The following is a 21989-nucleotide window of genomic DNA, read 5'->3' as shown; positions in this document are numbered from 1 at the left end:
CATGTCCCTTCCGAAATGGTTGATGATGGAGCTTCAAGTGCCTTGGGAATGGAGGCACCCGGCCCTGCTTAGAAATGGCAGTGAGACAGGCCTATCTATACGAGCAACACCACGGCAGTATCTATGGGAAGATCCTCCGTTTACAACTGCCAATCTTCTCCACCAGAACACATACCGAAGCTCTCTCGCAACCAAATTTAATGATAATCCTCCAACCGACATCGTACTCTACTCGACGCTGTTCCGGAGCAAATGCCAAACTCAAACACCGGCTTCGTCTGTAAACGGTGCGTGTCCTTACTGTGGCTGCTAGCGATATGCCGTCCGCCAAGACAGTACAAGCTCCCTACTTTTACTTTACTCCGCCAAAGTTCGAGAAGTCGAGACCGCCTCTGTGAGTCCGGTCCCGCGTTACTTTAGCGTCGAGGCTAGAATCCGCGGCCGGACCGAGGTAGGCTAGAAGTATAAGTAGTGTGGTTTATCTTCCTTGAGTACCTACCTACCTACGACTCGTACATTCGAGAAGTGAGCTACGACGCTAATATTTAGGGTCTTGGCACTCAGCCAAAGCTCTTAGGGGGTTCTCCCGCCACTACTAAGCGAGGTAGCTCACTTCTCGAATGTACGAGTACTTTCCGTGCGCGGCGGGTTGTGGAGTACATACCCACCAATCGAACTGCGCAGATCGGAGTTGATGTAAGCATGTTTGATTTGATTAGATTAGATTGGATCAAACCGTGCCGGTGGCCAGTGCGCTGGGATGATACAGTAGGTACTGCTGTATCTTACTTGATGTTCATTGCAGACGTTGCCGACGCTGCAGGTGCCGTGGCCATTACTACCATGTAAGCATAGAGCCGATGAGGTTAGTTGTCACGAATGCATTCGGATTGCTAGACTAGGCTAAGTCGCTACCTGCCAATCGGTAATTTTTCCTCCCCGATTTGCAGCGTTGGCATTGACATTGCTCATCAACCTGTCAAAAGCCGCCTGGTCCTCTCCCCGCTCAAACGCAGCCCGATTCTCCTCGTAGTCGTCGTTGCACTCGCCATACTTATCGTCCAGCATCGCGTACCCGAACACGCGTCGTTTCGCAACGTCGCTCGGCACCCGTCTTATCTGCCGCACGTCGCCCGGGCACACCGGCTCCTTTTGGAGGCTGTCGGGCTCGAACGTCAACGGCGCGTCATCGGGGCATATCTCGAGGTGGGATAACTTCTTCAGATCTGCCCCGTGCAGGGTCTCGAAGAAGTGGGCCCAGTAGAAGCCGTCGTTGTCCTGTAAGCCGTTGACGCTGCTGTGGCAGTCGTGCAGGGTGAGCCGCTCCAGGGTGTCGGTGTGGCCGAGGACGAAATCGACGAGCTCTTGGCAGATGAAGATGTGCTCCAGATGCAGGGACTGGAGCAGCGGCATTTGCTCCTTTGTCAGCGCGAGGCGTGCGTGTCGCATCCCTTCCAACCCGATGGGCCCTTCGTCCGTGGCCCTGAGTGTCAGACTCGTCGCCGACGCCAGGTGGTCGAAGAACAGCTCGTCGAACCTCGCGACGGACTCCAGGTACCCATCGCACGTGTTCACGCACCAGCACGCACCGTTGTTCCCCCCTCTCACAGAAAGGCGAAAGTGCTCGACATGGCTCAGGAACTTTTGGAAGCCCTGGCTTTCATACGGTTCAGTGAACGTCCATACAAATTTCCTGATTTCCACCGCCCTCAGCTGTGGTGGTTTGCTGCGTAACAGCGTCTCGTACGTTGTCGTCATCAGCGCCTTCCGGGCGCGCGCTGCCGTGGGGTTTTCGTTGACCATGATTCCCTCGGTCTCGTAGTATTCGTCGAAGGGGTCGTCGTAGGGATAGGTGAAGCCTATGCTTAGAGACTCGAGATTGGGGAATTGATGCAGATCTGATAGGAGGTCATTGACGACAGGGGGGAATGTGATAATGATTGGCCTTTCCTCTCCTTCGGCATCGTCGGATTCTTTATAGGATCCCTCGGCCAAAGGATCATCGTCCTCATCGTCGTCTAGGTCATCTATGTCCGGTGGAATAGTGCCGAGAAAGTAAATTCCCTTCACGAGAGCACCATGTGGACTTTTCAGAACGGCGTCCACGGAAGCGCCGCTCTTCACATCATTGCGCAGCTTGATACTCTTGAAGATGTACGGGGCAAGCAGATTTCGAAAGTACAGCGACGTGGAGCTCCAACTCATCAGATCGCGATGGTACTGGAAGTCGTCGTCCCACTCTTGGTTGTACCTTTTGGGATCCGGCTTCAACGACTCCTCGTGGAGGAAGTCGTCATGCTTGAGAAGCTCTTGGATGATGTTAAGATGAAGTTCATCGGATAGGTCGACTAGAGAGCAACGCATGGCTACCAGTTTAATGTTCATAGAGGCAAGCTGGTTGTGCTGTACACATTGTCAGCCTCAACATGTAACAAACATTCATGCACGTAAGATGTAGTCAGCAAGCCTCCAAATTCTTAGCGTCCGTTATGTGGGCTGTAGTACCGTGGGATGACTACACGTCACAGTACTTCCTCGCCTATTCCTTCCTCAGCATCAAGAAGGTGGGAAAAGATCCTGAAGTCTCTCAAGATAATGCTCACTAACGAGACTAACCAGCCGATTACTTACGCTACCGTCTCACGCCTGGCTAAGGTGCAACATGTTTCCGTGGTATAGCTTGACAACGATGCACGTTAAGAAGAAGATAGCTTGTGGTGGTTAGAAGTTAGAACTCGGGGAATTTGCCCGGGATTAGGAATGCACGACCCTCCTGCTCTTCTGTTGACTGTTGACAGATCTCGAAGCTTAATCCCACTGGCTAGGTACAGAGGTACAGTACTCCTCAACTTTCCTGTTACCCCGTCTTTTACTAGCTAAAAACCGTCAACGGCTGGATGGCAATGTACGTTGACGCGCACGCAAATCAAAACTCCGTCAACAAGGCCTTCTACTACTCCTTATTTGGATAGCATATGTCTTAGTAATATGCCTTGATGCTACAAGATCGAATTGCCATAACCTGATCCCTGCCCTTAGCTTGTGCTTGTTCCGGCGAGGCGGGCCTGTCAACCAGATTTCTCTGTCGGGCTTTTGCCTGGCTACTGAGCTCGCTCTGTCGACGAGGATCCCCGTTAGGTGGCTGCTTCTATCGAACTCAATCTGACATGGACGGTTGTCCTGTTCCGGTAATGATACGACTGCTAATATGACAGCTGTCTGCACCAGGCTAGACCTGGGACTACCAGAGTGACAGAGTAACGGTAATTGTCATATTGCCAAGCGGTCAATGCTCTGCTCAACTCCCGTTCTACAACTACATCACTTTAGCGAGACAGCTCTAGATATCTCAATCTCATCAGACGGCTACCACGCTGATCTATCCGTTGTCCTAGATCCTGGCCCCTGATCTTGGTCCCAGCACGGGCTGCACTACGACTCAACCTAGCGTCCCCCCAGATTGAATTCACTCCGTGCTCATGGCGCCAGTATCATTGTCATTGATATCGTGCGCTTTGGACAAGGTTTAAATGGCGTCTAGATACCGCGAACAGGTGCTAATCCGCCGGCTCTGCAACTCCGGCCAATGAGAATTGTTCGAAGCTCGCTCCTGTCCCGCGATCTGGCTTGAGTTCGAATAGTCTTTGACTTGGCGTGAGCCACACGACCCAGATGCTGAAAGAGCATCGAAGAATATGGGACACAGAACCTTGCGGCGTCAAGCGGGTCCGTGATCGCCAGGGCTATGCCACCATGATTGGAAAATTAGCATCGAGACCTGCATACTACAAGGTAGCTTACTCTATGGTGTCTCCAGCGTCGGCAGCTCTACATATAGACCTTTTCTCCCAGCGTCATCACGTATTCCTCCGTTGCCCGCCAAGTGTTCGACCGCCTCTGACTTATCCAAATTAATTGAAATCCTTTGACAATCTTGTTCTCGTCGTATATTCTGTTGGGCTTTGCAATCATGACGCCAGTACATAAAATTGTCAACGGCGTTCACGGTGGTACTGGTGGTCTTGTCAACGGCAATGACGGTGGTACCAATGGTACTGTTAACGGCGTTCACAGCGGTGCTCATGGTTCTATTAACGGCATACACGGCGGTAATAGTGATCATGTCAATAGTCCTCAACATCCGGTTCAGGACAACGCAACTTTCATCACTGACCTAGATGGGGTCGATCAACCTCGGCTTGAGCCTATTGCTGTCATTGCTTTTTCTCTCAAGTTCCCGCAAGATGCCACCTCACCTGAAGTGTTCTAAAAGATGCTGATGGAAAAGAGATGCTCCATGACTGAGTGGCTCAAAGAAAGACTTAACCTGAATGCCTTCTATCATCCAGATAGTAGTAGACCGGATACGGTATTGTTATGCTCATCGCTCATGCCACATTACCATCTCTGATCTCTGCTTGACCAGATTCCTTCCAAAGGCGGTCATTTTCTGGAAGAGCCTCTTGGCAATTTCGATGCGCCGTTCTTTTCCATAACACCGACCGAGGCTGCAGCCATTGACCCACAGCATCGCCTGCTTCTTGAGACTGCCTACAGAGCCTTCGAGAATGGTGGGTGTTTTCCGATCTTTGAGCAATATGGGCTTTGCTAATTATCATCAGCAGGCATATCTATGGAGAAGGCGTCGAACTCAAAAACCTCGGTTTACACCGGTTGCTTGGCAGACGACTGCAGATTAGGAATTTTCAAAGATCCTGACATGCTTCCGACATACAGTGCCACCTGGATCGCGGTCGCCATGCTCGCTGCCCGGCTAAGTTGGTTCTTCAATCTCACCGGCCCATGTGTGAATTTGGATTCTGCCTGCTCCAGCAGCATGATGGCTCTTGACCTCCCATGTCAGGGATTACGCAACAGAGACTCAAATATGGTAGGTCAGCTCTTCGAGGGATCTGCTTTGCTTTGCTCATTTGCTGTTATAGGCCCTCGTTGGCGGCGGCAACCTACTCACTTCTCTCGAATTTCATAAATGCTGTCGAATATGAACTTCATTTCCCATGATAGTCGGAGCTTCAGCTTCGATTATCGAGGCAACGGCTATGGGAGAGGCGAAGGTTTTGGGGTTGTCGTTCTCAAGCGATTGACTGACGCGGTCAGAGATGGAGACACCATCCGCAGCCATTCGATCTACAGGATCAAACCAGGATGGCCGTACTCCAGGCATCACACAACCGAATCGTGATGCCCAGGAAGTTTTGATCAACGAAACGTACGCAAAGGCTGGGCTGGACATGCAGACTACAAGATACGTCGAAGCGCATGGTACCGGAACAGCAGTAAGACACCCGAAAACTGGCTGTATCCGGCTTGATGCTTACACCTGAATTTAGATTGGTGACCCAATTGAGGCCAGCGCAATCGGGCTGGCATTCAGAAAATATCCTAGCGCTGAAGAGCCAATGTACATGTACGTTTGTCATCTATGCTTCCGTGTCTCGGATGTTTAAGCAGACTTTGCCTAGGAAATCCAACTAATCTTTTCAGCGGTGCTATGAAATCCAACATAGGTCATCTTGAAGGTGCAAGTGGAGTCGCCGGTGTCATCAAGGCGATCCTGATTTTAGAAACCGGTGTTATTCCCCCTAATGTTAATATTGAACATCTGAACCCGGATATTGATGCGGATTATCTGAGGCTGAAGGTATGAGCCTCGACGCTGAATGTGCTTCATGTTTCGTTTTGATCGTCTTCTAGTTCCCTGTACACAGCACCCCTTGGCCATGCAGAGGACTTCGCAGAGCTTCAATATCTTCGTTCGGATTCGGGGGATCCAACAGTCATGCTATCAATGATGATGCGTACAGTTACTTACGTCTCAGCAATCTTGCTGGAAACCATTGGACAGTGCGTGGGCCTCCTACTCTTGAGTACTTGGAGCAGGGTCCGGAGCCTTCCAAGCTACTCTCACTTTCTGGAAACTTGTCCCAACAACCAGTGAATGGAGAAGGTGAGGCTATGAGGCCAAGATTACTAATTTGATCTACGACAGATGAAGGTGGCTTGGCACGTCTTGCAGATTCATATGATGCGCACATATCAGAGTTGACTTCGTCCTTGAGCCCCACGGAAGCAACAGCATTTCTTTCGAACTTGGCCTACACGCTAGCCAACGAGATCCAGCAGAGCGGTTACTGGGTTAAAAATTTGACCTCGCCAGTCATGTTCTCGGATGCATTAGCGCAAATGTGTTCTGAAAAGAACTCAGAGGCAAAATTGGAGACGATCGAACTTTAGTAGAAGTAAACAAACTTGTAGAGATTGGGCCACATAGCGCCATGCAAGGTCCCACCAAGGACATCTTGAGGGGAATCGACAAAGACGGTATCAGCTATGACTCGGTCATGGTCCGATCTGTCTCAGCATTGGATACTTTGCTTGACGCAGTTGATCGTTTAACCTGCTTTGGCTATCCAGTCGATATCTCTGAGGTCAACAAGTCAGGTATGAAACCTGCAATTCAGATGGTGCTGCCCAATCTTCCCGAATACCCTTTCGATCACTCACGAAGTTACTGGCACGACAGCAGATACAACAAAGATGGCTCGAGATTTCGCAACAACCTTCGCCTAGACCTACTTGGAACTCCTGTTTCAGATTGGAATCCTTTGGGCGCAAGATGGCGAAAGATCATTCGAATCTCTGAGACGCCATGGATCGAGGACCACAAGGTCTGGGAGTCTCCCCGTTCGAAAACATCTGAGCTGACTCTGTGAATCAGGTTAACGGCTCTGCTGCGTACTAGTACCCCACGGCAGGAATGCTGGTCATGGCTCTGGAAGCTTGTAAACAACCTGCCAAAGAGAAGCGGCGTGTAGCTGGATACACAATCAAAGATGCAACTTTCCACAACCCTCTGCCTATAGCGCCAGGTCCCAACGGAGTAGAAGTACAACTTTGCCTCCGAACCGAGGAAGATTGATTTAAGAAAGATTCTGTAACGTCAGACTTGCTATTGTACATCAACAACGACGGTCATTGGGACGAGAATTGTTTGATCAAAGAGAAGAAATTGCATGGTCCGCAACCATTGCGAGTCTTTGGAATCTCTGAAATTGAGACTGCTTTCCGTTCCTTCCAAAATGGAAGCAATTCTGGCAAAATGGTCATGGAAATGAGGAAGCATGACAAAGTCCCTGTTCGTATACACACCGTCTCCATACAGCTTGACGGGCTCTTGATTGATATGGTGACGTTAGACTGTAATTGAGACCAAATCCGATTATATTTCGATGAACACTCGTCATATCTAACTGCCGGAGGCCTGGGAGGTCTAGGTAGAAGCACTGCAAGGTGGCTGGTGAGCCGGGGCGCGAAGAATCTCATTCTGCTTTCTCGCTCAGGAGCTCAATCACATGCTGCAATTGGACTGATCGAAGAGCTCAAAGCTAAGGGTGCTCATGTGGAAGCACCACCGTGCGATGTAACCAAGGCGGACATGCTTGAGTCTACATTAGACAAACGTGCGGCGACCTTACCGCCCATCAAAGGTGTCATTCAGGGGTCTATGGTTTTGAAGGTGTGTCGCTGTTTGCTCTTCAACATCATTCTGTGCTGACAATCCGGAAGGACGCCGTCCTTGAAACAATGACATCCGAAGACTGGACAACGAGCGTTGCGCCTAAAGTTCAAGGCTCTTGGAATCCCCATTCCCTCCTCCCTCAAGGCATGGACTTCTTCCTCTGCCTCTCATCGATCGCGGGCGTAGTGGGATCCGGTGGCCAGGCCAATTATGCCGCTGGCAATACATACATGGACAGTCTTGCCCATTATCGTGTAGCGCGGGGCGAGAAAGCAACGAGCCTAGACCTTGGCTGGATGGAATCCGAGGGTGCCGTAGCGGAGATTTTGTTTCTTTCCACAAGCATGGCCGCTGGAGGCTTGTTCATGCCTATTTCTCAGGCGGAGTTTTCCGCGTTGCTAGATCATTATTGCAACCCCAACTTGGACACCACGTCAGCATCAGCCACACAGGGGGTCATCGGTCTTGAGACACCGGCTACACTGCAAGTCAGGGGCCTGAAGGAACCTCACTGGATGCAGAGAAGGACCTTCCGGCATCTACACCAAACGGGCCTGGGCAAGCAAGATACCTCGTCTTTCGAACAGAGCGTCGACTACGCGGCTTCCCTCCGCGAAGCTTCCTCTGAACAGGACGCCGGGCAGGTCGTGAAAGACTGCCTTCTGCAGAAGCTATCCAGGTCGCTATCGATGCCTCGCGACGATATCGACACGTCAAAGCCCTTGCACGCATACGGCGTGGACTCGCTCCTGGCAGTGGAATTGCGCAACCACTTCGCCAAGGAGATGAGCGCGGACGGGGCAATCTTCGATCGCATGGGCGGCCCGAGCATTGACGCTGTGAGTTTGACGGTCACGAAGGAGAGCACTTTTTCCCGTTCGGCTTCTTGAAAGGAGCGTTTGAAATATTCTACGAGCGGTACGGCCGTGATACGTGCAATTAGTCGATTGGTGGAAGTCGTTTCTGCAATCCACGTCCTCTGCTGCTTGTCCTGTTTTCATAAGGTACAAGTAGCCAAGTTCTGTCCTTTGCACGAAACCAACCCCTCTTCACCCACGATATAGACGTTACTCCGATCATGGCCATCATACCCGCAAAGCAGATAGTATTCCGACGTCACGGCAGCCCGGTGTATTGCGAGGGGGTGTGTCTTCACCAGCACCGGCTGTTGGCTGAAAAAATATACGGGTTGCCAATTATAAAACGTGTACGATTCAATAATCGCCCGTCTTTCCCAAGCGAAAACGAAAAGGCTACGGAAGGTAGCGTTGGAAACGCCGAGAAGATGGAATGTCACTCTGACTGAGAAGGAAAGGCTCCGACTACCTACATGATTTCCGGGCCGGGCCGGGGTGGGGTTCATGAAGCCAAACCCCACCCGGCCTCCCGCTGCCGCGCGCTTAAAGGTAAAGTAAGTACTTTAGTCCCTTGGCAATATCAAAATATCCAGCCCAATGAATGAATGAATTCTCCGAGAAGCCAAACTGACCCTTAGAAGCTGAAATACCATGCAAATCCAAAAGTCAAATCATGCAAATCGGTTCTTCTACTGATAGGAACTTTGACCCCGATCGTGGTCCCACTGATCGCACTTGCAATTTCGAAAACAACTCGCAACCGAATTGCCGATCCTAGCAGCTCGCCAAGAGCCTTGTCGAGCTCGTCGCGCGTAGATCGAACACGGAGCAGTAACACCTATAGTCGGGCTGGTGCCCATTGATCAAAAGACGATCAATCCTGCTGGAAGCAAAGCAGCTTCGCTCCTGAATAGGGTCTTTTGGCCTGCAGTACCCTCTTTCTTACCCTGCGGTAATCATTGACCTTACAATACTTTTCGATTGTTCTACGATACCCTCCTGTTCTCCGATGGGCTTTTCACCTCCCATACTCTCTCATGCTACGATGGTCTTCTACTTTGCAGTATTTCTCTATCCTACGAAACCAGTTCATCGATGCGTTAATCTTCAAAACCGAAAAATTCGCATGATTCTGTTGGTTCGATTCATCACTCTGACTGAAAAAGAAAGGCTCCGATTGTATGTTTCAGAGACGCTCTTCGCCATGCCCCTTCTTTCACGAGGCTGCGGGTCAGGCTCAGACGGGTGAAGAGTGAAAGACTCAAAAGAGATCCTAGCTCTATCAGTATTGACGCACAGACTTCCGTAAGGCAGCTGCAAACGAGGTGTAAGTTCTGATAGAGTCAAGCCTGCTAGTGGCTTGACATTACAGCGAGCTCCCTGCAGTAAAGCTACCGTGTTATCAAATGATGATCCCGCCGTTCCAGTCCCTCGGATCTGAAGGTAGTCCTCATTTGGCCAGGAATGCTTGGAAAGCCTTAGAGTCAATTGTAATGTTACCGACGGCTATACCACATGGCCGTTAGCATGAACACTCTTTGAGATCCTGGGGCTCACTCCACATACATCTCAGCTTCTTTCTACCTTCTTTCTGATTCTCCAAGAGCTTCCTTCGCCGGCTCACATCAGCTGCGTGCAGCTTTGCCAAAACGTCCTTCCGGAAAGGCTTGATGGTCTCCCTGGCCACGATCCGTCTTCCGGCTGCTGCCTGTATGATCACCTCAAACATCTGGCGGTCCACGTTATTCTTGAACTTCTCGACCCACTGTCGTCCCAGTCTATCGGTCTGACTGGTGTGAACAACGCGAGCGACAGCATCCACGGGCTTCGAGTTGACTAGCAGTTGGAGTTTGATGATATTGCTTTTACGCCACGCCGATTCCTCATAATCAAGACTGGCATAGCCCTTGGTAATACCTTTGAGCTTGCCAAAGAAATCGTCGACCAAGTGAGCAAGTGGAAGTTCGTATTTCAAAATGACTTGCGTTGTCGTAAAAAACGAAAGCTCCTTCTGCTCACCCCGGTTGCCTTCACAAAGCTCAATGACTTTGCCCAAATACTCTTCCGGGAGGGTCACAGTGACTAAGACGTAGGGTTCTTGAAGTTCAGCCACCCGAGCAGTATTGCTACTTGTGTCTGGGAAGTTGGCGGGATTGCGGATAATCTCCTCCTGTCCGTCGATCCAGATGACTTTGAATGGCACCGTTGGGGGTGTAATGATGATACTTGCGCCGTGTTCTTGCCGCAGCCTGTCCTCGAACACTGAGCAGTGGAGTGTTCCCAGAAATCCGAGTCGCCAACCAGCTCCTAGAGCTTCCGAATACTCCTTCTGTATGGAAACACTCCGATCGTTGAGAACGATTTGATTGATACTGTCCTCTAGATGTGAGTATTCGCTCTGATCTGTTGGGAAAGCAGCCACAAAAACCATTGCTTTTGGTTCTTCGAAGCCAGGTAAAGGAGATACCACCGAACCAACAGTGGTATACGTATCTCCGACTTTAGCTTCGGAACTCCGCTTCATCCCTGGATTGAAAAAGATATAGCCCAACTGGCCGGCCCGTAGCTTCGTTTGCGGGGTCTGTTCCCCGTAAATGATGCCGACTTCACCAACGATGTATTTCAAGCCAGTAACAAGGGAGACAACGTGATCCCCTGCTTTGACCTGGCCATCGAAGAGTCTGACAAGTAGGACAACGCCCCTAAATGTAGAATACCACGAATCGATCAACAACATCCGTAGAGGCTTGAGGTGGTCGCCGGTGGGTCTGGAAGAATTAGTAAGATGTTGCTCCATGCAGTACTGACATTGGACTCACGCTGGGATTTGCTCAATGACAGCGGGAAGTATTTTTTCCACATGTAGGCCAGTCCTAGCGGAAACCAAGACCGCCTTTCCAGGATCAAGCTCAAACGTATCCCGGATCTGTTCTAGGGCTCGCTCAGGCTCGGCTGACTGGAGATCGATCTTATTGATGATAGGCACCAAATGCAGGCCTTGTGAGAATGCCAAGTAGAAATTTGCCACTGTCTGGGCTTGAACACCTTGACTAACAAGGGTTTTGGAGTCAGCCTTGCTCTCCATAGACAAGGTTGGGGTCATAAGACGGGTTCGACGAGCGCAATGAGGTCGCAACTCTTCTTGTTTGCGAAAAACCTCGCGACCCAACAAGCGACAAAACATAGTTGACAGCAGATCCCAAGATGTACATACCTGGCATCTACCAACAACAAAGCTCCCCCACAAGCAGCATATGACCTCGTCACCTCCGCCCGAAAATCGACGTGGCCAGGGGTGTCCACCAAATGAAGCAGATAGTCCTCTCCCTTATATTTGTACAGCATACTGCAAGTTTGCGCCTTCACCGTAATGCCGCGCTCGCGCTCAACGTCGAGCTTGTCCAGGAACTGCTTCTTCCCTCCCGGCTCGATGGTGCCCGTGAGCTCGAGCAGCCGGTCGCTGAGGGTGCTCTTGCCATGGTCGACATGGGCGACAATGCAGAAGTTTCGGAAGCGGTCCAGTGGTATCTCAGATATCCTCTTCTCCAGGCTACCGACGCTCCTTGACGACGAAGCATGGCGTAAAGGTGAAGAAGAACTGAATGGCAAAAAAGGGCGCTTCGATCCTACGAGAGAATGTCTGACAGCAGCTGGAGCCTTAATGATTGGCCGGAGGCATGGTCGCATGAGTTCACAATACTCGCGCTCTCAACCCACCTCGAGCAGCCTGGGACATTGCAGTTTGAAAGTTGATATTTCTGCCTCGTTTGGGAGGTCTCAAAAATCTTGAACCTGCGGAGCGGCTAGACTTCCGCACTTTAGGCCCGAACAGGGTTACTCCATCAACCAAAATTAATAAACATCGAACCATGATCTTCCATGACCATAAAGTGTCTGAGATCAACATTGAAACAGCATGTCTGCCGAGAAAGACAAATCGAAAGTGCACAAGCTGTCGTTGAAGGGTTCGATTCTAGCACTTCCTTTACCCTTTGCCAACGTTAACCGGTATACTAGGATCTTCGAAGCTCATTGCCGAATTTGTTCGTCAAGAATCCTGCTATGCCGAACTATACTGATGCTGCACAGTTCGAGTACTCTATAAACACCATTCTGTAGGTAATGAGAACGTAATAAAGCTACACAATCGTCTGATAAGATCTAGATTCCAGCGCGGAGTATATCCTGCAGAAGATTTCACGGCGTACGTGTTAAATTCATGTTTTGATGTATATGCTTCTGATTCGTTTTTCTAGTGTCAAGAAGTATGGACTCAACATGCTCGTCACATCCGATGATCAAGTCAAAGCATACATCAAGAAGATCATGTCCCAGCTCAACAAATGGATGACAGGGGGCAAGATTTCCAAACTGGTGGTTGTAATTACTAGCAAGGAGACTGGCGAACACGTTGAGCGATGGCAGTTCGATGTCCAGATATTCAACAGGCCTTCTAAGAAGGCGGCTTCCAAGGACACGTCAAAGCCGCCTGACAAGGAGAATGCCGCGCCAATGCAAGCCACTCTTTCTGTTCCCGTTGTGCCATCCCTCTTCCTGACCTCGAATACAGAGACACCCCTGAACCGCCGCCCCCGGAGAAGACGGAGAAGGAGATCCAGCTTGAAATCCAGTCGATCTTCCGCCAAATCACAGCCTCCGTGACCTTCCTTCCACAGCTCGATGCCGGCAACTGCACGTTCAACGTCTTGGTCTACGCAGATGCGGACTCAGAAGTGCCGATGGAATGGGGAGATAGCGACGCGAAGGAGATCGAAAATGGGGAGAAGGTGCAATTGAGAAGTTTCAGTACAAGCAATCATCGGGTTGACACGCTCGTTAGCTATAGGTGAGTAGTCATGCTGGGGCTTGGACCCGAATTGGGAGAACATCGGGCTAATAGTGCAATAGGCTCGCAGATTAAAACTGTGGCGAGAGGATAGCGGGGCCATCGAGTTCTCTAGAGACCAGTCCTTCGGGTTTAAGCAAGTATTGATGAGAATTACTCTCAGACATGATGAAGATCGAGAAATATGAAATTGCCATCATCTCGGGGTAGGACCCCTAAACATGTGACTATTCCTACACATGATGAAGCTCAAGAAACATGAAAACGTCGCAAATGTATGGCAATATCCCCATGTATGCAGCCATATTCGGATAAGGTTGAATCTCGCAGTGCAGCATTATACTGGAACAGTGCCATAAGTTCATGCCGTTTGATCGAGGAACAGGAGGATACCCATGTCATATTCCCGCCACGTGTCTTCCTTTCCCGGGGATGCAATCCGTGTATACGCTGTATGCCGAATAAAGGAGAGCCTTCCATGCTCGTATCCGCCATTACAGGAGGCTTTGTTTCTCTGACGCGACATGGTCAATATTGCAAAGCCAGTCTGTTCATTCATCTACCTACGATTACGAGGAAGAACTGCGAGGATTCGCGGAAGATGTTTTTGAAAGTCTTGACATTCAGAGCTAAAGTATGATACAGCATGAGTATGTCACAGGCATTTGACAGACCCCTCAGACAGCAACGCCCAGCATTCACAAAGTGACAGCAAGCATGGAAATGTTGTCCCCGATACCAAAAGCAAAGAAAAGCTTCTCATATCTTCCAGCCGAGTTGCCGCGTAGGTGTGATATGTAGCGCAGCGACTCGGATCACGTAACTCCTTGCACGCACATTCCTTCCCGCCCTATTCGTAATGATTTCCGCGACGACGGAGAACACAGAAAATCAATCTATGCAGCTGTGGCGGGGGTTTCGGTTTTCTTGGGCGTTGACTTGGGCTTCTTGGGGGTTGCAGCCTTCTTCGCTTTGGGTGCGGGTTTCTTCTTTTGCACGGCGCCAGCTGTCTTCGCAGGTCCCTTTGTTATACGGCCAGAAGCTGTCTTGGCAGAGATCTTCGTCTCCTCGACGATGGCGGGGGCCTGGCTCAACTAGTTAGCGGTTGTCAAGGAAGTCTGATGGAGGACTATGACATACCATTGCAGGTGTTTTCTTCACACGCTTGGTCGACGTGTTAGCTTTCGCCTTGGGCGCCGCCTTTGTCTTTGTTGCCTTGGTGGTGGACGCCTTCTTCGGCGCGGCTTTCGTAGCAGCAGTCTTCGTGTCGGTCTTCTTGGGTCTACCAGCTGTCTTGGTGCCTGCAGGTTTTGTTGCCGTGGTAGCCTTCTGCAAAGAGTTAACCAGGATTCTTAACGAAAGTCTGGGCCAACAGATGTACCTTGGCAGCCGGTTTCTTTTCTTTGGTGGAGGCGGCGGTAGGTTTTGCAACGGCCTCCTTCTTAGCTAGCTTCACAGTGCCGGATGGACCTGTGTGGTCATTAGTAAAGCACATTCTGGACTGTGAACGATTGAAAAAACGGAAGATTTTGCAAGGAGGGAAACGATGTGGTGGAAGGCGACGATGACGTGAATCAGCAGCCATCGTCGCAACAAGCTAGAGACAACAGCATGAAAGATTGCAAGCTAGCACATGAACGTTCTAAAACTATGCCAGGACGTACCCTTTGGTTGTGCGAAGTCTCCCTTTTCGACGCCTGATTTGATCGCCTTGTTAAATTGGGTATCGAAGACGGCGTCTGAGGATGCAAGGTTCTTGTGGTTGGCCTTGAGGTACTTCTTGAGTGAAGGACGACTGTGTGCGACAATTGGATTAGCCAGATACCCATCAAAGATAACGCGTGCGCAAAGGTAAACAAAGCGCGATTTTGTTGTTTTCTAGAGCAAAAAGTAGCTTACCTGCTGCCATTACGTTCTTTCAGCTGCAGGTGTAGAAGACGCGTCAGCTTTGTTTATTCTTATGCAGTAGCGGGGTGCGTTGTGGTGGGCATGTCTTGTGGTCGGGCGGTGCGAAGCATATGTCGAGCGGCAAGATCGAATGCGCCCGGTGGAGTAGACTCACAGCAAGGATAGCTTCCTTGATCATGTCTAAGGGAATGTGTCAGCAGAGGTACGCGACCAAGGTGCACCTATTGCCGAAGTGATGCGACAGCGTGGTGGGGTCAAGAATTGGAGTCGAGCATACCTTTGTAGGATGCATGAGGGGCGGCGGCGGCAGTCTTGGCGGGCTTCGCAGCAGTTGCTTTCTTTGGAGGCATTTTGGATGATGGATATGGGTTTGAAGGCGCGTTGGTGAGCTTTCGAATGCTGTGATGGATGTCAAATTTGGAGGTGGTTGTTGAGTGGGGAAATTGAAGGGCGCAAGATCGTTCGAGTCTCTGCGAAAGAGATGCGGGGCCACCTCTCTTATAAACAAATGCGGATCACGGATCACGTCTTGGCGCAACATTTAGCGGCTAGCGCCCGATTAAAATCCAAAATGATTAGGATTTTGTTCTGTCTAAATGCTGGGCTACATTGATATTAAATCCTCACAGTCCAACGATCCCGAATATGAAATTGATAGGTACGAGCTGGCAAGTAGATACTTTGCTGACTGCTATCATATATCCTTTTGATCAGCATTGATTGGAGTGTGACTACTACATACAGTACTGTGAGAAGACGACAGGATCACATTATTCTCGCTTAAGTATTTGCAAATCCCGATTATTTGTTGGATCTCAGTCAATCTGTCGGACTAATTTCTAATATCCAATACCTGAGAAGGAATTTGATCATGAGCAGTCACCCTCTAAGATACGATCAGAAGCAGATGTAGACACAGTTGTGAGCCATGTCATAGAGCATCTCCCTTTTCACATAGGTACGGGCAATCAGCTGAATTATTTTGTCCCATTCTTGCTCATCACCATTTGTGTGCAAAGGTCTCGTGACCACCTCAAGCGTTTCTCACCTCCATTTTCTGCATAGACTGTTCAAACCTCGTGCTGATACGCATTGCATTGACTATACATCTCCTATCTCCCGGCTGTTCATAAGAAGGGCAATACCTGGTCACAAGTCTTTCCTCCTGCCTCAACTCTTACCGAGAAGACTCTCCCAGATCAAGCTGGCTGATTGTGCCATCTCCTTTGTTTGTATTGCATCTTGTTGACATGAACACGAGGTCTTAATCGTGACTGCCGCATCGAGCGGCATCAGCAGCGCGCTCGCGGAGATCCTTTATCTACACGATGCGAAAGTCTACGTAGCAGCGCGCTCAGAAGAGAAGGCCGCCAAAGCCATCTCAGAGATCAAATCGCGTGTTCCCGAATCCCAAGGCTCGCTCATCTTCCTGCATCTCGACCTCGATGATCTCACAGCCACAAAAAGCACCGCCAAGGCCTTCCTCCGCGATAATGAGCGCCTTGATATTTTATGGAACAATGCCGCGGTTCTTGATCCCGCCTCAAAGCAGCAAAACGAAGCAAGGTTATGACTTGCAATTCGGAACCAAAAACGTCGCGCCGTTCCTCCTCACCAAGTTGCTGTATCCTCTCCTTGCTAAAGCCGCAAAAACCGCGCCACCAGGTAGCGTACGCGTTGTTTGGGTATCGTCTAATGGCGCAGAATGTCTCTCCCCGAAAGGTGGTGCCGAAGTGGATAACATGGACGTGGAAACCGACAAAAGCGCCTGGTTCAAGTATGGCACCACAAAAGCCGGCAATACTCTCCGTGCCAGCGAGTTCGCCAAGCGACAGAGCGACGGCATCATCGGTCTGGTATGCATCCAGCACGGAAACGTCGACGCCACCAGCAATGGACGAAAGGCCGACCTTTCGTGCACAGAGTCTCCATCCCGGTGGGATCGGAACCGATTTGCAACGCCATGCGCCCCGGTATCAGCGGATGATATTTGTTAGTACTGCTAAATCGACGGTCCTCAGGATCAGTCTCACATCTTGGGTAACATCCCACGGGAAGTGGTGTATTTTTTATGAACCGATCTATGACGCCTACACCGAGCTCTCTTCAGGAGCGAATACTTCAAAGAATGGAGCATACATTAAGATCATGTCTTAGTCTTCTGTCTGACTACGCTCTGCAAGGGGAGTGGGGATGCTTGCGTCTCCTTCACACTGCTGACCAAATCTCTTACGATCAGTCGTACCCTGGGGCCGTTGTGGTCATCCACTCCGTGAGGATCCGGCTTGTGCGCAGAGCACGGAAGAAGGAGGGGGTAGGGGGCACGCAGCCAAGTTTTTGGGAATGGAGCGAGGAACAGGTTAACCCTTATGTGTGAGGGGTGGAAAGGGTCGTAATATACCGCATTTGAGGATGAGCCATTTTCTTGGCCGGTCAAGAAACTAGCAAACAGGTCCTGGGAATTGGAAAGCGAGAACTCGAATAGATTTGTCTGCACGCAATAGCCTTCCACAGAGCCTTAATGAGATATCTGAGAGCTGTTTAGCCTAGCTGTGCATGCATTTTCAAGCAACTGATCTTCGCACCACAGGTCGAATATCTATGCCGAAGCCGTGATGCAATTCTCATAACCCTTAACGCCTTGATGCGCCTCGCTTTCCTCGTGCTGGTATGCACTGTGAACGTGATGACACCTTAAACGAAGCTTATGCCCTCCATGACTCAAGCAGTTCCCCGCGGCTTCGATTTTGCCTCCTTTTTCTCCTTCTTTTCAAGCTTTTGCTTCTTTTTCGTAGCCTCTCTCTTGTCCTCGTTCTTCCTCTTCAGGCTAGCTACCTCTTCCTCTGTCTTCTGTACTGGCTTGAAAAACCCCTCCAGGCGTGCCTGCTGGGATGTCTTCAAATTCTTTGTCAGCTTCGTCGCGGCGCTCCGAACTCTATCTTCACTGAAGCCCTTCTCGGTCACTAGAAACTTAACGAGTCCTTCCACATCGGGAGCGTTCCATTTGAAGTCGCAGTCAGGATGATCAGCAGCGCGAACGTCGGGTGAGAAGAATAGATCTCGAGCGTCTTCGAATGGCCAGTCGTCCGGCAGTGTGAATTTCTTGCCTTTGGGATCATTCTTGATGAAGTCGACAACGTTTTCCAGAGTACCATGTTCGCGGATAAGATTGAGCGCGGTGGAGGGACCAACTTTGGGAACTGGATCGACGTAGTCACAGCCTAGAAGGATACAGAGGTCGACAAACTGCTTTCGGTCCATGGCGAGGCCCGCAAGAACACGATCAAGGTGAATCTCGAGGATGGGTTCTTTGCGTTGTTCGCTGAACGTCAAGTGACGCAGTAGAATTGGCGAGTCGAAGCAAAGAGTATCCATATCCTCCGATGCGGCGGCATAGACTTTGCCTGCTCTTGCTAGTACTGCGCATTGGGCTTCAGCCTCGGTCGGTGCAACAATGTATGGGACACCCATGAGTGTGAGAAGTCTCTTGCACTCATCGTTGTGTTCTCGAGTGACTCTGACAGTGCGCCGGGAGAACTTCTCGACTTCTTCTGCCGTTCCTGTCTCTTTGGCTTCTTCATGCGCCTCTGTAGCTTCCGTTTTCCTCGCAAACCGCTTGGCTAGTTCGCCCGACTTGAGCTTTGGTGGGGCGCCATCGAAGACGTAAAGTGGTTTGATGCCATTGTCAACGATGCGCAATGTACGATAGAACATGCCCATCAAATGTGAAGTCGTCTCGCCGTTCTCGTTCATAAGTTGCTGGCCTTCTGAGCGTACCGCTATGAGGAAGCTGTAGATGCTCATCGAACTGCAACCATGTGTCATTTGGTGTTAAGAATGGAAGGGGGAGGATATCCTCATACGCATCCTGGCAGTGTTAGTATTTTCATGTCAGATGTGGCAAAGAGTGCGAACTTACAATGGCAACCTTTCTACCGAAGTGGTTTTTGATTTCGCCCTGCTTGATGGCATCTGGGGCGTGTTCGTGGATGATCGAGGCGAGCTCTGAAAAACGTTAACAAGGTTCTAACACGCATGTACCATCTTCTGATAATACTTACGTTTGATACCCATGTTGAGGGCTGTCTTGTGCAAGTATTGGACGAGGGCAAGAGAGATGATTCGGAAAGTGGAAGTGGAACACGGCTTCGCGTCAGGAAGTGACGTTCACGCGTTTTGGAGAAAGTTCACTCGCATTCTGACGCCCTTCACATCTCGGTAGCACTCCACCTGCAATGGAGCAGAGCGAGAGCTTCGGTCTTGCTTCAATGAGGTACTTCCGAATATCATGGACTACAAGTAGAGGAACCGGTACGGATACAAAGCAGAATTTCGCTCGCGGCGCTTGTCCGGGTGACCTCATGCCTCGGTCCCGGCTACAGCAGTGTGGAGATGATGGAGAAGTTCAATTGCTACTTGCTCTACTCAATATGTCTAAGCTTTCTCTCTTTCTTTTTCCTTGCATTCCTGTCACTTTTTGCACATATTCATGATGATCAGACATGCATTACGAAGACAGCTAGTCAATACTGCCAGGACACCAGCAGTTACAAAACGGTATGCTCACGCTCCGGTAGCATTCAATTGGGAAGATCCACTGGATTCCACCTCTCTGTTCACTGAAGAGGAATTGGCCATAGAAGAGACTGCATACTCATACTGTCAAGAACGCATGCTTCCACGAGTCCTTGGTACGCAATAATAGCTCCTCATAGCACTACGATCGGCTAATGAATTATTCTAGACGCCTACAGAGATGAGCATTATGATCGAAAGATTTTGGAAGAGATGGGCGAGTTGGGGCTTCTCGGCGCAACAATCAAGGGCTACGACTGTGCTGGCGTCAGCAGCGTTGCCTCGGGGCTTATCACCAGAGAGGTAGAAAGAGTAGACTCTGGCTACCGCTCGGGGATGTCGGTTCAAAGTTCGCTGGTTATGGGCGGTATAGACGAGTTTGGGACAAAAGAACAAAAAGACAGATTCCTCCCTGGCATGGCCAAGGGAAAGATGTTGGGCTGTTTTGGTCTGACAGAACCTAATCATGGCTCTGATCCCGGGTCAATGGAGACCACGGCCAAACCACATCCCTCGAAGGAGGGATACTTGTCGTTGTCGGGCTCAAAAACATGGATCACAAATTCCCCAATAGCTGAAGTCATGCTCGTATGGGCCAAGTTGCAAAGCACTGGTAAGATACGGGGCTTTCTGATTGAACGCGATCAATGCCCTCCTGGTACACTAGAGACACCGCCTTTGAAGAATAAGAATGGTCTCCGAGCCTCCATTACCGGCATGATACAATTGGATGAATGTCCGGTTCCGGAAGCAAACATGTTTCCAGAAGTTGAGGGGCTGAAAGGTCCTTTCAGCTGTCTCAATTCGGCCAGATATGGAATTGCTTGGGGCGTTATGGGGGCTCTCGAAGACTGTATCGCCAGAGCAAGGACGTATGCTTTGGAACGGAGACAATTCAAGAATAACCCTATCGCAAAATACCAGCTGGTGCAAAAGAAACTTTCCGATGCCGTTACAGATGCTTCGTATGGGATTTTAGCCGCAACCCAGGTTGGCCGTCTGAAAGATGAGGGTAGATTGGCTCCAGAGATGATTTCGATGATTAAAAGGCAGAATTGTGACCGTGCTTTGATGAATGCCAGGACGTGAGTCTGCCGGCTCTTTTCATTAACCATAACTGATCTCCCGACAGGTTACAGGAGATCTTTGGCGGCAATGCAGTCAGTGACGAGTATGGCATTGGAAGACATGTTGCCAATCTCTTCGTGACGCAGACTTATGGTAAGACTTTGTGGTCCCGGGTTCCCACTGCGTTGCTAAATCTTGCCAGAGGGTCAATCCGATATCCATTCATTGATTCTAGGTAGAGCCATCACAGGTATCCAAGCTTTTGTATAAGAAATGTCTTTTTCAGACATCTCATGTATATAGTGCGAACTTCATAGAACATATTTGTCATCGTCGCTGTCCCACTATGCTCGTGCCATAGCCACTTCCGAATCTGAGCCTATGGCCCCGTGATGAGCTGTTGTGGTTTGATAGTACCCAGAAGCTGGACTGCAATCACGAGCGTGATAACCATGGCTGCCCAATTAGCAAAAATGATCACACTGAATGCTACAACGACGATATTACGAGATAGTACCAGCATCTCCGCTGCAAAATCTGCTAAAAGTTCCCAAGAGATCGCGTCGACCAGGCCGGCAATGCTTAATTTCAGGCTTCCATAGATGATGTCAAGGGTCATCACTTCTTTCTCGGCTTTCCATTTACCTCGTGCGTTGGCTGTTATGTTGGCCCAGAGTTCGGTTGTTTGGTGGAAGGCGATGTATGATGTGTAGGCGATGTCCATGTAATCCCAGACCAACCTGAAGCCGATCATTGTGAGGTCGGTTAGAAGACTGCGTTCGGAGACGGAAAGACTGTATCCGGCCTTGGAACGAGAGGTGCTCCATACCAGGTGACTGTGGTAGATGTTTGGCCTGCGTTTTGAAGCCGTAGATGTCGGTTGCCTCAATGACATTAAGTCTTGAGTGTGAGCTTGATCCAGGTCTCTGCTCCGTGGACTACCACTTTTGATGCTGGATGGATCCCTCGGATCGTCATAGCCGGAGGTGGGTCCAAGCGCTGGAGGACCCAACAAAGGCTCTTTTTCAAGTTGTAAGTGGGAGGCAAGCACAGTTGTGGCAGTGAGAATTGTGATAGAAGCCAGTGCAGAAGCTAGGGTACAGACGTGTGAATACCGCATGCTGCTCCAGAGAGTAGAGCGTGGCCTTTCTCAAAGCGCTTCTTCACACATTCCTGTCCTCGACCGCTGTTGCCC

The 21989-nt window shown here is 50.1% G+C and overlaps 11 protein-coding genes across 11 annotated transcripts; 6 read left to right on the top strand and 5 right to left on the bottom strand.

Moving 5' to 3' along the window:
* Window positions 1–903: 903 nt before the first annotated feature.
* Window positions 904–2385, bottom strand: HO133_006048 (uncharacterized protein; the record flags this gene model as incomplete). Its single annotated transcript, XM_037296951.1, has 1 exon — window positions 904–2385. The coding sequence occupies one exon, from the start codon at window positions 2383–2385 to the stop codon at window positions 904–906; it is 1482 nt and encodes a 493-aa protein (XP_037148132.1).
* A 1585-nt stretch (window positions 2386–3970) lies between these two features.
* Window positions 3971–6255, top strand: HO133_006047 (uncharacterized protein; the record flags this gene model as incomplete). Its single annotated transcript, XM_037296950.1, has 10 exons — window positions 3971–4261; window positions 4427–4571; window positions 4623–4891; window positions 4944–4949; window positions 5121–5297; window positions 5352–5428; window positions 5506–5662; window positions 5716–5721; window positions 5826–5865; window positions 6011–6255. 10 exons carry the CDS (start codon window positions 3971–3973, stop codon window positions 6253–6255), a joined length of 1413 nt encoding a protein of 470 aa, XP_037148131.1.
* A 41-nt stretch (window positions 6256–6296) lies between these two features.
* On the top strand, window positions 6297–6940 carry HO133_006046 (uncharacterized protein; the record flags this gene model as incomplete). The annotated part of the gene is made up of 2 exons (XM_037296949.1): window positions 6297–6705; window positions 6777–6940. 2 exons carry the CDS (start codon window positions 6297–6299, stop codon window positions 6938–6940), a joined length of 573 nt encoding a protein of 190 aa, XP_037148130.1.
* Window positions 6941–7120: 180 nt separating this feature from the next.
* Window positions 7121–8430, top strand: HO133_006045 (uncharacterized protein; the record flags this gene model as incomplete). Its single annotated transcript, XM_037296948.1, has 3 exons — window positions 7121–7212; window positions 7312–7537; window positions 7588–8430. The coding sequence occupies 3 exons, from the start codon at window positions 7121–7123 to the stop codon at window positions 8428–8430; spliced, it is 1161 nt and encodes a 386-aa protein (XP_037148129.1).
* A 1417-nt stretch (window positions 8431–9847) lies between these two features.
* HO133_006044 (uncharacterized protein) lies at window positions 9848–12084 on the bottom strand (the record flags this gene model as incomplete). The annotated part of the gene is made up of 4 exons (XM_037296947.1): window positions 9848–9903; window positions 9964–11165; window positions 11217–11447; window positions 11612–12084. The coding sequence occupies 4 exons, from the start codon at window positions 12082–12084 to the stop codon at window positions 9848–9850; spliced, it is 1962 nt and encodes a 653-aa protein (XP_037148128.1).
* A 229-nt stretch (window positions 12085–12313) lies between these two features.
* Window positions 12314–13318, top strand: HO133_006043 (uncharacterized protein; the record flags this gene model as incomplete). The annotated part of the gene is made up of 7 exons (XM_037296946.1): window positions 12314–12362; window positions 12415–12440; window positions 12487–12512; window positions 12563–12601; window positions 12654–12911; window positions 12968–13243; window positions 13306–13318. 7 exons carry the CDS (start codon window positions 12314–12316, stop codon window positions 13316–13318), a joined length of 687 nt encoding a protein of 228 aa, XP_037148127.1.
* Window positions 13319–14139: 821 nt separating this feature from the next.
* HO133_006042 (uncharacterized protein) lies at window positions 14140–15501 on the bottom strand (the record flags this gene model as incomplete). Its single annotated transcript, XM_037296945.1, has 7 exons — window positions 14140–14328; window positions 14384–14572; window positions 14625–14713; window positions 14908–15038; window positions 15143–15165; window positions 15306–15331; window positions 15429–15501. 7 exons carry the CDS (start codon window positions 15499–15501, stop codon window positions 14140–14142), a joined length of 720 nt encoding a protein of 239 aa, XP_037148126.1.
* A 1170-nt stretch (window positions 15502–16671) lies between these two features.
* On the top strand, window positions 16672–17148 carry HO133_006041 (uncharacterized protein; the record flags this gene model as incomplete). The annotated part of the gene is given in 2 exon segments (XM_037296944.1): window positions 16672–17007; window positions 17020–17148. 2 exon segments carry the CDS (start codon window positions 16672–16674, stop codon window positions 17146–17148), a joined length of 465 nt encoding a protein of 154 aa, XP_037148125.1.
* A 724-nt stretch (window positions 17149–17872) lies between these two features.
* Window positions 17873–19225, bottom strand: HO133_006040 (uncharacterized protein; the record flags this gene model as incomplete). The annotated part of the gene is made up of 4 exons (XM_037296943.1): window positions 17873–18959; window positions 19015–19019; window positions 19071–19156; window positions 19213–19225. 4 exons carry the CDS (start codon window positions 19223–19225, stop codon window positions 17873–17875), a joined length of 1191 nt encoding a protein of 396 aa, XP_037148124.1.
* Window positions 19226–19643: 418 nt separating this feature from the next.
* On the top strand, window positions 19644–21064 carry HO133_006039 (uncharacterized protein; the record flags this gene model as incomplete). The annotated part of the gene is made up of 4 exons (XM_037296942.1): window positions 19644–19842; window positions 19896–20811; window positions 20859–20947; window positions 20997–21064. 4 exons carry the CDS (start codon window positions 19644–19646, stop codon window positions 21062–21064), a joined length of 1272 nt encoding a protein of 423 aa, XP_037148123.1.
* A 109-nt stretch (window positions 21065–21173) lies between these two features.
* Window positions 21174–21914, bottom strand: HO133_006038 (uncharacterized protein; the record flags this gene model as incomplete). Its single annotated transcript, XM_037296941.1, has 1 exon — window positions 21174–21914. The coding sequence occupies one exon, from the start codon at window positions 21912–21914 to the stop codon at window positions 21174–21176; it is 741 nt and encodes a 246-aa protein (XP_037148122.1).
* Window positions 21915–21989: the final 75 nt, after the last annotated feature.

This window comes from Letharia lupina (assembly GCF_014066315.1).
Source record: "Letharia lupina isolate WasteWater1 chromosome Unknown contig_22, whole genome shotgun sequence".
Lineage (NCBI taxonomy): Eukaryota > Fungi > Ascomycota > Lecanoromycetes > Lecanorales > Parmeliaceae > Letharia > Letharia lupina.
The sequence above is the reverse complement of the archived record's forward strand: the minus strand, read 5'-3'. Positions and strand labels throughout refer to the sequence as shown.